Raw genomic sequence first — 15,286 nt, 5'->3', positions numbered from 1 at the left:
TTTCTTGCTTGGATCTGGGATCTGAAATAGTTAACTTACACTCACACTTGTTCATGCAATTTGTATAATAACCAGATTAACACGATTGACAACTCAGGAGATGGGTACAGTCTGGCTGCTTGATATGACTTGGAAACTTGCTATATACAGCATGCAGCTATGCATAACTTCCTGACTAAGGAAGATGCAGATGCACTTAGCACCTAACATCCAGCAATTCCTGATTTAACCCCAAACTATGTGTATAGTGCCATGTAGCAGGAGTGCATGCAGGCAAAGTGACACAGGATGTTCATGCTAACAAGTGTTAATGTTGCACAGCTATTAGTAAAATTTACTACCATCTTTCTATTTACAGGCAGAGTGATTGTTTTGTCACTATTGTGTTATTTGGCTATAATAGCACTGTAATACTCTAACAGAGCATAAACTTCTAATAGAACACACATGGTGTACAGTCTAGAATTTCCATTCAGATTGTTAACTTGTAAAATTTTGCAAGAATTTTATTTATATTAAGGTAGAAATTAAGTAATAGCAGCGGCTAAGCAATTACAATACTGTAATATCTGAGTGCTAGGTGTGGAGGTCTCTGGTTTGAACCCTGGTACCTTTCACCCTGTGGTGACTGTTCTATTAGAGTCAAGATTAAAGTCACTTGTTTAGTTATTGCTTGCAACTCTATATCCGTTACTCCTTTGTTTTTTTAAAGGGCTGCCATGATGATCAGTCTGTGGTTTACCCTGTAGCTGTGATAAAAGTTCAATCTATTTTAAGCATCATAACACTGTGCATATATCAGATTTAGCAAACTTACTGTAGTGGACAAATTTACCTTTACACGATCTCAATCTGTGCCAAATCTCAAGACAATTATAAATTAATGACTTGAGTTTTGTAACATGTTTGTGAAGTGTGCAAAAACTGAGAACAAGAAAATTGTTTTCCCTCACAGAACTCTTAAAAATCTAAAAATACCCATAATGTCATCAATGGCTAGAGTGAATACAATGTTGTTGTATGGCCTATTCTGTACCAGGCAGACAGCTATGATGTCCTTTGAAGAATGAACCATGAAGCTATGTGTGTATGCATGAAAATCATGTTTTCTTTCTTCTTTTAAATCTATACACACCAGCTTTCGCAGCTTTTAAACATGCTGCTGTGTATATTGAGCTATTGATAGGGATAGGGTAGTACCATAATTTACTTTGTTTGAACAAAAAAAAATCATGATAATTTTTTTTAAATTACTTAGTTCGATTAACATGAATGGCTGCTCTATTAGAATATCTTTTGCAAAAAATAAACTATATAAAAGAAATTTTTGTTAATTTTGCATATGAAAATTACAATGAAAAAGAAAGAGAATATAATGGTAAATACGTATACACATTTTAAAGCAGCTGTAGTATAGAGGATAACCAGCTGAATGTTCTACATTGCAAATTACAACAGTTAGTATTTCCTGGCTTATATATTTTGAATACAGTCATAATATAGAAGATGATTTAGTAATACATGTAGCTAGAAACTCATAATAGATGTTTTTACATATGCACCTGTAGGCTAATTGCATTATGATAATTCTCATGGTGGTTGTGAACAAGCATCTTATTAAGCTACGTGTCTTCACAATAATATACCTGTTAACAGGTTTCTCCATACATATTTATATGAGAGATCTCCACCCATTAAAGTAAACTCTACATAAGTATCATTGTCTAATTGCTGTTACAGAAACTGTTTACTTTCACTGGCTGAGGATTTTTAGTAGCTACCATAATTTACTCTTTTTTCGTAGTATGTTCGTATGCAAAACTTGTATGAAAATTTCTTGCACGAAAATTTTTATACAAGATTGAACTACTCTAATAGAGCAGTCATTTATGAAACACTCTAATAGAGCAATCGTTTACGTAAATCATACTAAAATATTTTACACGAAATTTTTTGCACAAAAACAAAGCAAATTATGGTATACCATCATTAAGTAATAAGGTGAAATGTCTTAAACACTGAAACCAAATATGAAAAGAGTACTTTGATAAGAACAAGTAATATTCTAGGAATTTAGCATTAAAATTTTATAGAAATGTGTATTGATCATGTACAGACAGTATGATCATGCATGTACGGATAGTAATGAAAATACAATGGTTGTCATAAATAATTGAGATTGCAGCAGTTTTATCAATTTTTGCAGAAGACAAGGGAATAGTGTGGCAATTTGAGCAAGACTTAAGGAATCTAAACTTTGAAGAAGTACCTTAGCTACCACATTTTGAATTTGGCATAGCCAAAATCAGTTTATCACTAAAACATACTATGTCATATGTAAGTGGCTAAGCAACTGTGGCTAAGCTGCACAAATCACCATCTTTTGTACCTAAACCAACCAAAACTGCTGCTCCAGCACTCTGTGTGTACTATACATTCATGACTAAAAATTATTCATTGATGTTCAATTCTTAGAAACAAAATTTTTGTGAAGGCTCTACATGGTAAAATGTAACAGTGAAATAACTTTGAAATGTGATTGATTTTCATACAATTACTGCAAACAATTAGCTAGCAAAACTGCCATGCATGCCTCTGAATGTAGCACGTTTTTATTTGCACCCGGAATGCTAAGAGATGTAACTGTGCCAATAAACATAACTAAACTGCAGTATGACCGGGCACTTATTTAGGAAAGTAAGTGTGCCTACCAAATGGTATAATATTATGCACATGTATCTATTTACTATAATCAAGACACACGGTAGTGTGTCGTGCGGCCCAAGAAGCCGGCGCGCAACCCCGTGAGTATATTGACAGGAAGAAAGAAAACGCAATTTTCGCACCTCCGTAGCTCTGTGCTGCCTTGATGAAACAAGACAAATTTTGCTGTGTACATTCCCTCCAACTTCAGTACTCCACATTCCAAATTTGAGCGAAATCGCTTCAGGCATTCCTGAGATATTCGACTTCAAAAATTGGCTTAGTTTCTTCGTTTTTTTCTTCCTATTTTTCTTCCTCTTTTCGCACACTTACAAAAACTGCTATAACACGCGAACGCGTTATCCGATTGCCTTCAAATTTGGCACACAGAAGGGGGGTATAAAGGCGCATCTCTGTACCTACATTGGCTGGAATACCATAAACAGGCAAAGAGTTATGAGCGATTATGCACGAAAAATAACACCAATATGTTGTCACGCCTACAGGGTAAACCGCGTATGGGAAGAAGCTGAAAATCGGTGGGTGAATAGGTTAACTATTGAACCTCAAACCTTTTGTGGTTTGAAAGAAATCGAGCTAAAAACCAGGAAGATACAGCGAAAACATCAACAGTGTGTAACAATTACGCAATCGAGATTAGCTAATTATTATTATTATTATTATGCTTGCCACGCCTACCAGATAAACCACTTGGGGTAATGCTTTGAAAATCGCTGTACAGATGGAGTTATCATCTTAGAAAGGCTCTCCAATGGTGTAGAAAAATCAGACTTAAAGCCACGGAGTTATAACACGAAATCCAACTTGGTGTAGCAAGTACGAGATCGAGATACTCTAATAGAACAGTCATCCTAATAGAGCAGTCACCCTGAACAGAATTCAAGAGATCAGTTAGAAATAAGTAACCTGTATAGAGATCAGCTACAAACAAATCACCCTGTAGAGAGTTCAGCTACAAACAATTCACCCTGTTCAAACATCAGTTAGAAGAACTTTTCTTGTAGAGAGTTCAGTTACAAACAAATCACCCTGTTGAAAGATCAGCTAGAAGATGTCACCTTATAGATAGTTCAGTTACAAAGAAACCACCATGTAGAGAATTCAGCTACAAACTAGTGACCCTGTAGATACATCAGCTAGAAGAAGTTACCTTGTAGAGAGTTCAGCTACAAAGAAACCATTCTGTAAAGAGCTCAGCTGCAAACAAATCACCTATACAGAATTCAGCTACAAACAAATCACCCTGTAGAGAGATCAGCTAGAAGAAGTTACCTTGTAGATAGTTCAGCTACAAACAAATCATTCTGTAGAGAGATCAGCTAGAAGAAGTTACCTTGTAGATAGTTCAGCTACAAACAATTCACCCTATACAGAGCTCAGTTAAAAGAGGTTTCCTTGTAGAGAGTTCAGCTACAGACAAATCACCCTGTAGAGAGATCAGTTAGAAGAAGTTACCTTGTAGATCGTTCAGCTACAAACAATTCACCCTGTAAAGAGATCAGCTAGAAGAAGTTACCTTGTAGAGAGTTCAGCTACAAAGAAACCATCATGTAGAGAATTCAGCCGCAAACAAATCATGTATAGAGAGTTCAGCTACAAACAAATCTCCCTGTAGAGAGATCAGCTAGAAGAAGTTTCCTTGTAGAGAGTTCTGCTACAAACAAATCACCCTGTAGAAAGATCAGCTAGAAGAAATCACCTTGTAGAGAGTTCAGCTTCAAAGAAGCAATCATGTGAGAGTTCAGGTACAAACAAATTGTCCTGTAGAGAGATCAGCTAGAAGAAGTTACCTTGTAGAGAGTTCAGCTACAAAGAAACCATCATGTAGATAGTTCAGGTACAAACAAATCACCCTGTAGAAAGATCAGCTATAGAAGAAATCACCTTGTAGAGAGTTCAGCTACAAAGAAACCATCATGTAGAGAGTTCAGCTACAAACAAATCTCCCTGTAGAGAGATCAGCTAGAAGAAGTTTCCATGTAGAGAGTTCTGCTACAAACAAATCACCCTGTAGAAAGATCAGCTAGAAGAAATCACCTTGTAGAGAGTTCAGCTTCAAAGAAGCAATCATGTGAGAGTTCAGGTACAAACAAATTGTCCTGTAGAGAGATCAGCTAGAAGAAGTTACCTTGTAGAGAGTTCAGCTACAAAGAAACCATCATGTAGATAGTTCAGGTACAAACAAATCACCCTGTAGAAAGATCAGCTATAGAAGAAATCACCTTGTAGAGAGTTCAGCTACAAACAAATCGGCCAGTAGAGAGATCAGCTAGAAGAAATTACCTTGTAGAGAGTTCAGCTACAAAGAAACCATCATGTAGAGAGTTCAGCTGCAAACAAATCACCTGTAGAGAGTTAAGCTACAAACAAATCTCCCTGTAGAGAGATCAGCTAGAAGAAGTCACCTTGCAGGGAGTTCAGTTACAAAGAAATAAACCATGTAGAGAGTTCAGCTGCAAACAAATCACCTGTAGAGAGTTCAGCTAGAAACAAGTCACCCTGTAGAGAGATCAGCTAGAAACAAGTCACCTTGTAGAGAGTTCAGCTAGAAGAAGTCACATTGTAGAGCTACAAAGAAAGTACCATGTAGAGTTCAGCTGCAAACAAATCACCCTGTAGAGAACTCAGCTACAAACAAATCACCCTGTAGAGAACTCAGCTACAAACAAATCGCCGTGTAGAAAGATTAGCTAGAAGAAGTTACCTTATAGGGAGTTCAGCTATGAACAGATCACCCTGTAGAGAGTTCAGCTACAAACAAATCACCCTGTAGAGAGTTCAGCTACAAACAAATCACCCTGTAGAGAGTTCAGTTACAAAGAAACCACCATGTAGAGAGTTCAGCTGCAAAAAAAATCAATCACTCTATTGAGAGTTCAGCTAGAAGAAGTCACCTTGTAGAGAGTTAAGCTGCAAATAAATCACCATGTAGAGAATTCAGCTACAAACAAATCACCCTGTAGAAAGATCAGCTAGAAGAAGTTACCTTGTAGAGAGTTCAGCTACAAAGAAACCACCATGTAGAGAGTTCAGCTGCAAACAAATCACCTGTAGAGAGTTCAGCTAGAAACAAGTCACCCTGTAGAGAGATCAGCTAAAAACAAGTCACCCTGTAGAGAGTTCAGCTAGAAGAAGTCACATTGTAGAGAGTTCAGCTACAAAGAAACTACCACGTAGAGAGTTCAGCTGCAAACAAATCATCCTGTAGAGAGTTCAGCTAGAAGAAGTCACCTTTTAGAGAGTTCAGCTACAAAGCAACCACCATGTAAAGAGTTCAGCTGCAAAAAACTCAATCACCTTGTAGAAAGATCGGCTAGAAGAAGTTACCTTGTAGAGAGTTCAGCTACAAAGAAACCACCATGTAGAGAGTTCAGCTGCAAACAAATCACCTATAGAGAGTTCAGCTAGAAACAAGTCGCCCTGTAGAGAGTTCAGCTAGAAGAAGTCACATTGTAGAGAGTTCAGCTACAATGAAACTCCCATGTAGAGAGTTCAGCTGCAAACAAATCACCCTGTAGAGAACTCAGCTACAAACAAATATGCAGTGTAAAAAGATCAGTTAGAAGAAGTTACCTTGTAGAGAGTTCAGCTACAACAAAACCACCATGTAGAGAGTTCAGCTACAAACAAATCACCTGTAGAGAGTTCAGCTAGAAACAAGTCACCCTGTAGAGAGATCAGCTAGAAACAAGTCACGTTGTAGAGAATTCAGCTAGAAGAAGTCACGTTGTAGAGAGTTCAGCTACAAAGAAACCACCATTTAGAGAGTTCAGCTGCAAACAAATCACCCAGTAGAAAGTTCAGCTATGAACAGATCACCCTGTTGAGAGTTCAGTTAGAAACAAGGAATCCTGTAGAGAGATCACCTAGAAGTATCGCCTTGTAGAGAGTTCAGCTACAAACAAATCACCTGTAGAGAGTTCAGCTACAAACAAATCACCCTGTAGAGAGATCAGCTAGAAGAAGTCACCTTGTAGAGAGTTCAGCTATAAAGAAACCACCATGTAGAGAATTCAGCTGCAAACAAACACCCTGTAGAGAACTCAGCTACAAACAAATCGCCCTGTAGAAAGATCAGCTAGAAGAAGTTACCTTGTAGGGATTTCAGTTACAAACAAATCACCCTGTAGAGAGTTCAGCTACAAAGAAGCCATTCTGTAAAGAGCTCAGCTGCAAACAAATCACTTGTACAGAATTCAGCTACAAACAAATCACCCTGTAGAGAGATCAGCTAGAAGAAATTACCTTGTAGATAGTTCAGCTACAAACAAATCACCCTGTAGAAAGATCAGTTAGAAGAAGTTACCTTGGAGAAAGTTCAGCTACAAAGAAACCATTTTGTAAAGAGCTCAGCTGCAAACAAATCACCTGTACAGAATTCAACTACGAACAAATCACCCTGTAGAGAGATCAGCTATAAGAAGTTACCTTGTAGATAGTTCAGCTACAAACAAACCTCCCTGTAGAGAGATCAGCTAGAAGAAATTACCTTGTAGAGAGTTCAGCTACAAAGAAACCACCATGTAGAGAGTTCAGCTGCAAAGAAATCACCCTGTAGAAAATTCTGCCAGAAACAAATTGCCCTGTAGAAAGATAAGTTAGAAGAAGTTACCTTTTAGAGAGTTCAGCTACAAAGAAACCATTCTGTAAAGAACTCAGCTGCAAACAAATCACCTATACAGAATTCAGCTACAAACACATCACCCTGTAGAGAGATCAGCTAGAAGAAGTTACCTTGTAGATCGTTCAGCTACAAACAATTCACCCTGTAGAGAGAGCAATTAGAAGAAGTCACCTTGTAGAGTGTTCAGTTACAAAGAAACCACCATGGAGATTTCTGTAATCAATATAATATTATGTGACCGGATTTGCGAAAAGGGGTCTTCCACACACATCCAATTCCGTAACCATTGGAGACCATAACTCAGTGTTCAAGTAACATATTAATCTGAAACTTTCACCACGTATTCAGCTATAGTGGTGCTCACCACTGTCCAACATTCAAGGCAATTGCTCTTTCCAATCTGAAGTTATCAATTGTCAAAGTTGGCAAATTGGATGTGTGTGGAAGACCCCTTTTCGCAAATCCAGTCACATATGTATTATACAGTATATATAATTTGTACATTAATTTTACTGATAAAATATTTAAAGTACATCTACTTCACCTTTTCTTCTTCCTGTAGTAAAGAAAAAAACATAGGTTAAAAAAGTCCCAAAGCTGGCCATAGGCCGGCTTTGGGGTATACAAATACAAAAAGAAATGAAATCTAATCCAAAACAGCCAAGCTGTAAAAAAAGTGTGCGGCCCTCAGAAAGGCTATGGTGAAAAAAGATGTGAAATCCAAGGTGGCGGCCAAGAAATGGCTGTGATGGTAGGTTAATGGTAAAAGTTTTAATAATGACAATTTAGATAAATTTTGTGAAGCGGCACAAAAATTCACCTGAATTGTCGTTATTAAAATTTTTACCATTAACCTACCATCACAGCCATTTCTTGGCCGCCACCTTGGATTTCACATCTTTTTTCACCATAGCCTTTCTGAGGGCCACACACTTTTTTTACAGCTTGGCTGTTTTGGATTAGATTATAATTATATATACAGCCCTGCACATAATTATTACACTCCGCCAAATTTCCTTACGTTCGTCTGACAGAAAAACAGGTAATGGTGGATACTGGTGTGCTGGTAGTGATGCAGAATGCACACTGAATTGATCAGTGTCATTGACCGGTGATTCATGTTTTGCTTCACCACTTTGCCTGGAGTTCTGATGATTACTGACAATAATAGTAGTATCGGTGTCGCCTACACAAATAATTGTCACACATTATTGTACATTTGATAGAGCACTTACCTAAATCATCTGTACTTAATGAATTTGCTGCATCATTGGAGATTACATGAATACCTTTTAAGTCAGTTACTGAGCACGATCTATTTTCCTCATCACCATTACCATTTCCTAGAAAAAATAATATTGAGAAAATATTTAGGCTTAATATATATGCTCCACTATCTTCCATTTATTCCTTCTAGCATTTTTATTTTATTCATCCAGTTATTCCTTAAGTTTATGGTAAAGATAAGTATGGTTTTCATATCAGTGACTATTATATTCAGATACAAACATGATGTTGACTACTTTATTAGAGAGTAGGTGGCTGCTCTATTAGAGTATCTTGATCTTTAAAGCCATTTTTATGACTTGCAATATTTCAGAGGTGTATCCAATAGATTTTATAATACACTGCAATTTAAAGTTATATAGCTTAGCATCAATTATTCCTAGAGCATTCTAAAATTCCTTTTATTACTGGCATAATAGACGTATGCCTAATAATATTTCTGTCACAACACTGGATGTATATAGGTACACCATATTCTAATACAATACATACACAGCAGTTAAGGATATGCATATAAATAATACATGGCAGTGCATACCTAAATCATCAGATATATCTGCACTCAATGAATGCTCTGCATTTGTTTTCTCATTGGAAATTACATGAATATCTTTTAATTCAGTTATTGAATATAATCTACTCCTCTCATCAACACTGCTATTTGCTAGAACAAATAATAGTAAGATGGTGATTATATACACCACTGGATCATGCTTTCTATTACAATATTCAACAGAAAAGTTTAAAAGGGAAAAGTTTGATGAATAATAATGAATTTGATGAAATGCATTGCAGTTTGTCAAAAATATCCCCTCTCTAAATTTATTGCATTCTCTTTTAAAGTGTTTCATCAAAATTTTACTCATAAGTCATTTGTCAAAAACATTTTGAGGTACATAATATCATTATACAGATTTGCACAGAAAAATGTATTCTCATTAGTAAATATACTCATTTAGCCAGCAAGCACAGGGCTGGAGCCCAGAAATTTTGAGTGGTCAGGCCATTCATGGACTGCAGTGGAGGTCATAGTCATGCACACTATCTGATGAGATATTTAATGTTAAATCAGAGATTATCTACTTTCAGTATGCAATAGCTACAGCATGCTAAGATAGGGGGTCTGTGAACATGCTGCTCCCTGGGAATTTTTTTGAAGATGCATGTTCTGAAATGGCATCTGGAAGCTATTTACATACACAGTCTCTTTCTGTTGCTTGTCTACGCCAAGAATATATCCAGGTAATTTTGTACTACCGTATAATTAATTCAATAGCTAGTAGCTAACATTACTTTCACAAAGTGCTTTCACAAAGTGAGTTTAGTACTTTGGAGATACAGAAGCAATTTTGATTGAAATTGCTGACGCATGGCATGCATTATCAATAAGAAAATTGATATCGTATACTGAATGCTCTATTAGAGCATCACGATGACTGTTCCATTAGAGTACATTGTGATGACTGCTCTATTAGAGTATCTCGTTCTTGTTACAATTTCAAGTGGCTGAAAAGTGGTCCAGCCAATGCTGGACTGATTGAACCATGGGTCCGGCCCTGAGTAAGCATTTTTAGTTTGGCACTACAGGCTGCCATGTTAATGAAAACTGTGGTGAAGGCAACAATAGTACTGTATGTCATTAAGATAGAGCTGAACTCATTTTAACATCTTCTTTAAAGTGTATACTTCTAGGCTCCCAGTCTTTTAATGTTTTAGAATATGGTAAATTTATTAATTAATAATTATTAAGATGGCTTGCCACAAATACACAGACCAGTTGATGGAGCTACTTAGTGACTTAGAACCTAGTATATACCTCAACCATTGGTAACATGCTGTACATATGCTTTTCACAGTTTTCAGACAAACAAACAAAATTTGAAATACTCCAAAATGCAGCACATACGTCTGTTCTTTGATCCACTTGGTAGAGTCCCCTACATAGAAAGTGATTAACATACTATAAGTTAACAAGCATGTTTCAGTTCTATAATAACAGTTTATACCTGCATAACTACTTACATGTGTAGAATAGGTATGAGATGTATGGGAACCGCCTTTACTGAATATGTTAATCTTTTTCAGGAACTGAACACATAGAAGAGAAAGATTTTCATAATAACAGAACACTGTATGTATTTATAACCCTACATACAGCCATAACATGAAGCAATGCTTTTCTTCAAAAAAGGGGGGTAACTGCCTAATGCCCTACACTAACTATATCCCTGATACATTAAATGCTTATTTATAGCTACATAGCTTGCTACACTACACTACTTCTCTATTACTGTGACTGCTTTATTAGCATCATTGACTGCTCTAATAGAGTATCTTGATCTAAATGGAACGTCTTGACTACTTAAATACACTTGACCAAAACCTCCTGGCCCTATGCACATGTATAATATATGAAAACTGTGATATAGAATGAAACACTCCATTATACAGTAAACAAAGTGATGCACTGTTTTATGAACATAATAATTATGCATATTTTAATAGTACAGTTAAATAATAACTTAAGCATCCTGAAAAACAGCTTCAACAAGATGATGACAGGATGGGTAGAAACTATTGTAACATAATCTACAGGTCTATAGGTACAGTTCTTGCATCTCTGTTATTCTCAGCTACACACAGGTTATCAGCGCACTTATAAAACAGTAAGGTAGTACTTGATACTCGCAAAAATGATGCTTACCACCTAAAATCTGCCACTAAAGAAACGTCTTACATGATGAAAGTCACCTTACTTTTATGGAATAATAGTAGTCCATCTAACATCAAATACAGCATTAAAAACAAGAAAATGCTTACAGGTAGCTGGATATAGAATTAAAATTTCTGCAATTGTTTGCCTGTCTGTCTGCCTGCCTGCCTGTTGCAAGGCTGGAGGTCAAATGAAGCAGTGCACAGCTACCATTTTATTATGCCACAATAACAAACTCACCAGTGGAATGTGCTTTTTGGATTCTGATGAGTGTGTGTACCCTCTACACATTGTCTTTCTTTTATCTTCAATCAGGCTGTCTTCGTCCTTCTTTATGCAATGAAACCATATTGAGGCATTAATTTTCCATACCAAAAGTTTTTTAAGCAGCACATTTAGGTGCTGTAACTTATTTAAGCACTTATGCTTTGCTGATACCTGTAACTTTATGAAAGGTTCAAGATCCTGCCTACTAACATACTCTTGGTTGATTAATAGTGATTGAGCATAATAAAATTATATAAAATTATTAAATTGACGTGAAATAGGGGTCCAAGTTATAAAAAGTAGCTTGGTGAAACAAGAGATGAATGGTGGTGTTACAGCATAGCTCTCTGGGAAAATCCCTACTTTGGCATTGAACGATTGTTATAACATGCCAGTGTAGGGATTTATCCACCAAGCTAAGCTGTAATGCCATCATTCATCTCTTGCTTATTCACTACTTTTTATAACTTGGATCCCGACTTCACTTTTTAAATTAATACACTAGTATTCATGCTTTGCATTTAAACATTTAGGCATGTCTCCTGTACTAAATAAGAGTCATATAATTATACTCTTCACTGAAGTATAATATTATCTCTACCAGGACCATCATACCTTGGCCACATGTGCACTCTTAAAGTAAATTTATAGCCAGAAGCATTATATTCCTGGCTTTCATAATATGAAATACAATAACATTTCCATATATAACATTATCGTAAGGGCTGACAAGATGCATAAAATAAAGCAATAAAAGCATACCATACAATCAAAGTTAAATAAAATTTTTTGTGACACATATAGTATAGTTACATCATACACAAAGAAACACAATGACACACTCTAAAAATGCAGCACATTTATTATTACCGCTTCATTTCTTAGAACATAAAAGAACATGATAAAGAGTCCCTATTAATAAATAAAAAGCAAATAAACACAATATCCATATTTTCTTACTATCTACCTGTAGTGAATTTAGAATTGTAAATATCCATGCAAATGCTGATGTGTTTTCATTAATGGCTAGTAGACCAATCACCCATGTACATCCCAGTATTGGAAGAACAATTATAGCTGCTTTTAGTGATGCCCTAAAATTGTGAAGAAGAGGCTACCATTAAAAAACAACACACTGTAACATTAATGTGTTGGTTAACAAAGCATGTTTACAAACACATATGTATACGCATTTCAGTATAATTGCTGTAATTTTGATTACTACTTGTTGAACGCTATAATGCACAGTTCAAGAAAAGTGCAAGCCTATTATTTTGCATGTGTAGCAGTACTTAAACATTTAGCATCAACATATAAACTGAAATGCTCAATATTATCCAGCTTCCATGTATGAAATTAAATTAGCACCTTTGTCCTGAATAAAATAATAGAAACTCTAGCTAGTGAAAACTGTTTTAAAGAGTAGCATCATTTTTTTGTCCCTTGCAAAACAATATTATAATATGCAGTCTATGCATTTTATGCATGGCCATTCTCGAAATTATGTCAGCACTGTTGGTGGGTGTCTGCATGAAACAGAAGATGTGAAGTATATTCTCTTTGAAATAGAGTACGATTCATTTAAAATGCAGGAATACTACAAAGTAAAAATCATAATAATGTCAAAGATCAGAAGTTGTACTGGCAATTAAAAACCCCAAATATCTGAATATTCAAGGATGTGGTGCAGTGTAGTGCAGTAAGAGCACTATAATACTAAGAGCTTTAATTAACAAAATTTATACTATAGCTATACTAGGCTCTGCATTGTAACTGTGTAACTACTTTAAGCTCTATAATCAAATTAGCTGCCTCTTTTGTGGCTGTTTCTGCAATAGCACTGACAAAAGTGGTTGAATCTTTAATAATTATGGCAACTATGCATGTTTACATGACGCAATTAAATACTGTCATTACATTACTGCATGAAAATAATCATTACTCACTGGATAAACCTAAATTTTGTACATATGTTATGTTGTGCCTGAAGGCATAGAGAATATTAGAGTACATATATTGGAAAACAAGGTGGAAACAAGGTGGAATCTAGGAAATATTATACCTACTATAGTGTCTAAGAACTCACACAATAAAGATCATTTTATTGTGCCTTATTTTAGTTAGCTTTATATTCACTGTGTGATGTACACACAATAAAGAAATTTGCAGGTACTGTAGGAATTTCTGTAAGAACCAAAGACAATGAAATGTCTTACTTTACAGTATTGAAAGTAGAGACTTTATTGAATCTTCTTCTGTTAAGTTTACTTGTAAATACTTTACGTATGGTTACAAGTAGGAAGAACATGTTTATCTAAATGATTAAATTATTCACATAATGTCCATCCACAGTTTTGTATAACATTACCAATATGACTATCAACATTGGACCAATGAAAGACCAAATAGTACCCTTTTTCACTGACATCCAGCATCTAAATAAAAGGGAACATTGATGTATTGGTTAATACACGTATGTACATATAGAGCAGTTCAGTACAACAATACAATCAAAATTTTGAGGAATATTAATTTTTTAGGTCAGTTCATTAATTATTTATGAGGATCAAAATTTGCTTATGGAGCAAATCTTATTATATATAATTTTTAAGTTTGATAAAAGTTTATGGACTGCTAAGCATCCACAAAATTAACAAACTTTATACAGTGGCAATTCCAAGGGGGGCATGGGGGTACATCCCACCTAATGAAAATCTATACAAGATTGAGGTACTCTTATAAGCAGTCAGTCAAATACTGTTACAGTAGCAGAAAAGTGGTCACCATAATTATGTGCAGAGTTGGAGTCATTACTCTAATAGTACTCATTACATCTATGCCATGTAACATACTAGTGTACAGTTACATATTACAGAAAAAAAGAGAGTTACATGCATATTACTTGTTACTTTGAGGACTGTAACTAGCAATGTACTAGTACTATAAAGTGAGTCCAACCTTCTGAATATAAGCTACCAGCCTACAAATACAAGTGATACAAGCAAGACATGGGTTTCTCTGATGAAATTCAGCTACAAAAAAATACTTTTTGCAGTGTCTTGGCCTCAAAAGCACTCCCTATACACTATCACACTTTGTTCATACCTGCAACTCTGTCTTGGGCCTAAACTGTAACCAATCACAAGGCTGACCATGGTGTGCCTTAAAAAGCGCTAACACATTACAGTCATTACATTTTCCAGGTGTAATATCTTTATATATATTTAATCATGTAACACATTATATTACTCGTTACTGCAAAAATAAGATTATCACATAAGGTGTAATGTGTTAACTGCAAATCTTCATATGTGACACTATAACTGCCTATTAAAAATTGTTCACAGTTGCTGAGTATGAAAGCTTGCATCTGCATGCAGCATCATCACATTGGCACATTTAGCCTGCTAGGATCCTTCTTTTACAACTGAAATGCACATGGTCCGTTTTATGCCATTCTATTATGACAATTTATGCACTTCAGGCTCATAGAGTCTGAGTTAACTACTCATGGCAGTCACTGATCTCTAAACTCTTGATCAATGCAGACCACTCACAAAGCATCGCTAGATATCAATTTTGTGCAGTGCATGTAAACCTGCTATACTGTACATCAAAAGTTTCAGTCCTAAAACATGTAAAATACATTTATTCTTTGCTTTGTTGCTTCA

General features: G+C 35.6%; 1 protein-coding gene across 1 annotated transcript in view; it reads right to left on the bottom strand.

The window, feature by feature from the left end:
• Window positions 1–15,286, bottom strand: part of LOC136254620 (uncharacterized) — a 91,806-nt gene that overhangs the window by 1,021 nt on the left and 75,499 nt on the right. The window contains exons 31-39 of the mRNA XM_066047364.1: window positions 13,984–14,050; window positions 13,832–13,929; window positions 12,583–12,709; window positions 12,486–12,527; window positions 10,658–10,723; window positions 10,542–10,572; window positions 9,174–9,299; window positions 8,584–8,691; window positions 8,370–8,534 (exon numbers count right to left, since the gene is read on the bottom strand). Of these exons, the coding sequence (XP_065903436.1) occupies window positions 8,370–8,534; window positions 8,584–8,691; window positions 9,174–9,299; window positions 10,542–10,572; window positions 10,658–10,723; window positions 12,486–12,527; window positions 12,583–12,709; window positions 13,832–13,929; window positions 13,984–14,050 (830 nt within the window). The remainder of the gene's footprint in view (window positions 1–8,369; window positions 8,535–8,583; window positions 8,692–9,173; window positions 9,300–10,541; window positions 10,573–10,657; window positions 10,724–12,485; window positions 12,528–12,582; window positions 12,710–13,831; window positions 13,930–13,983; window positions 14,051–15,286) is intronic.

This window comes from Dysidea avara, chromosome 4 (assembly GCF_963678975.1).
Source record: "Dysidea avara chromosome 4, odDysAvar1.4, whole genome shotgun sequence".
Classification (NCBI taxonomy): domain Eukaryota; kingdom Metazoa; phylum Porifera; class Demospongiae; order Dictyoceratida; family Dysideidae; genus Dysidea; species Dysidea avara.
The sequence above is the reverse complement of the archived record's forward strand: the minus strand, read 5'-3'. Positions and strand labels throughout refer to the sequence as shown.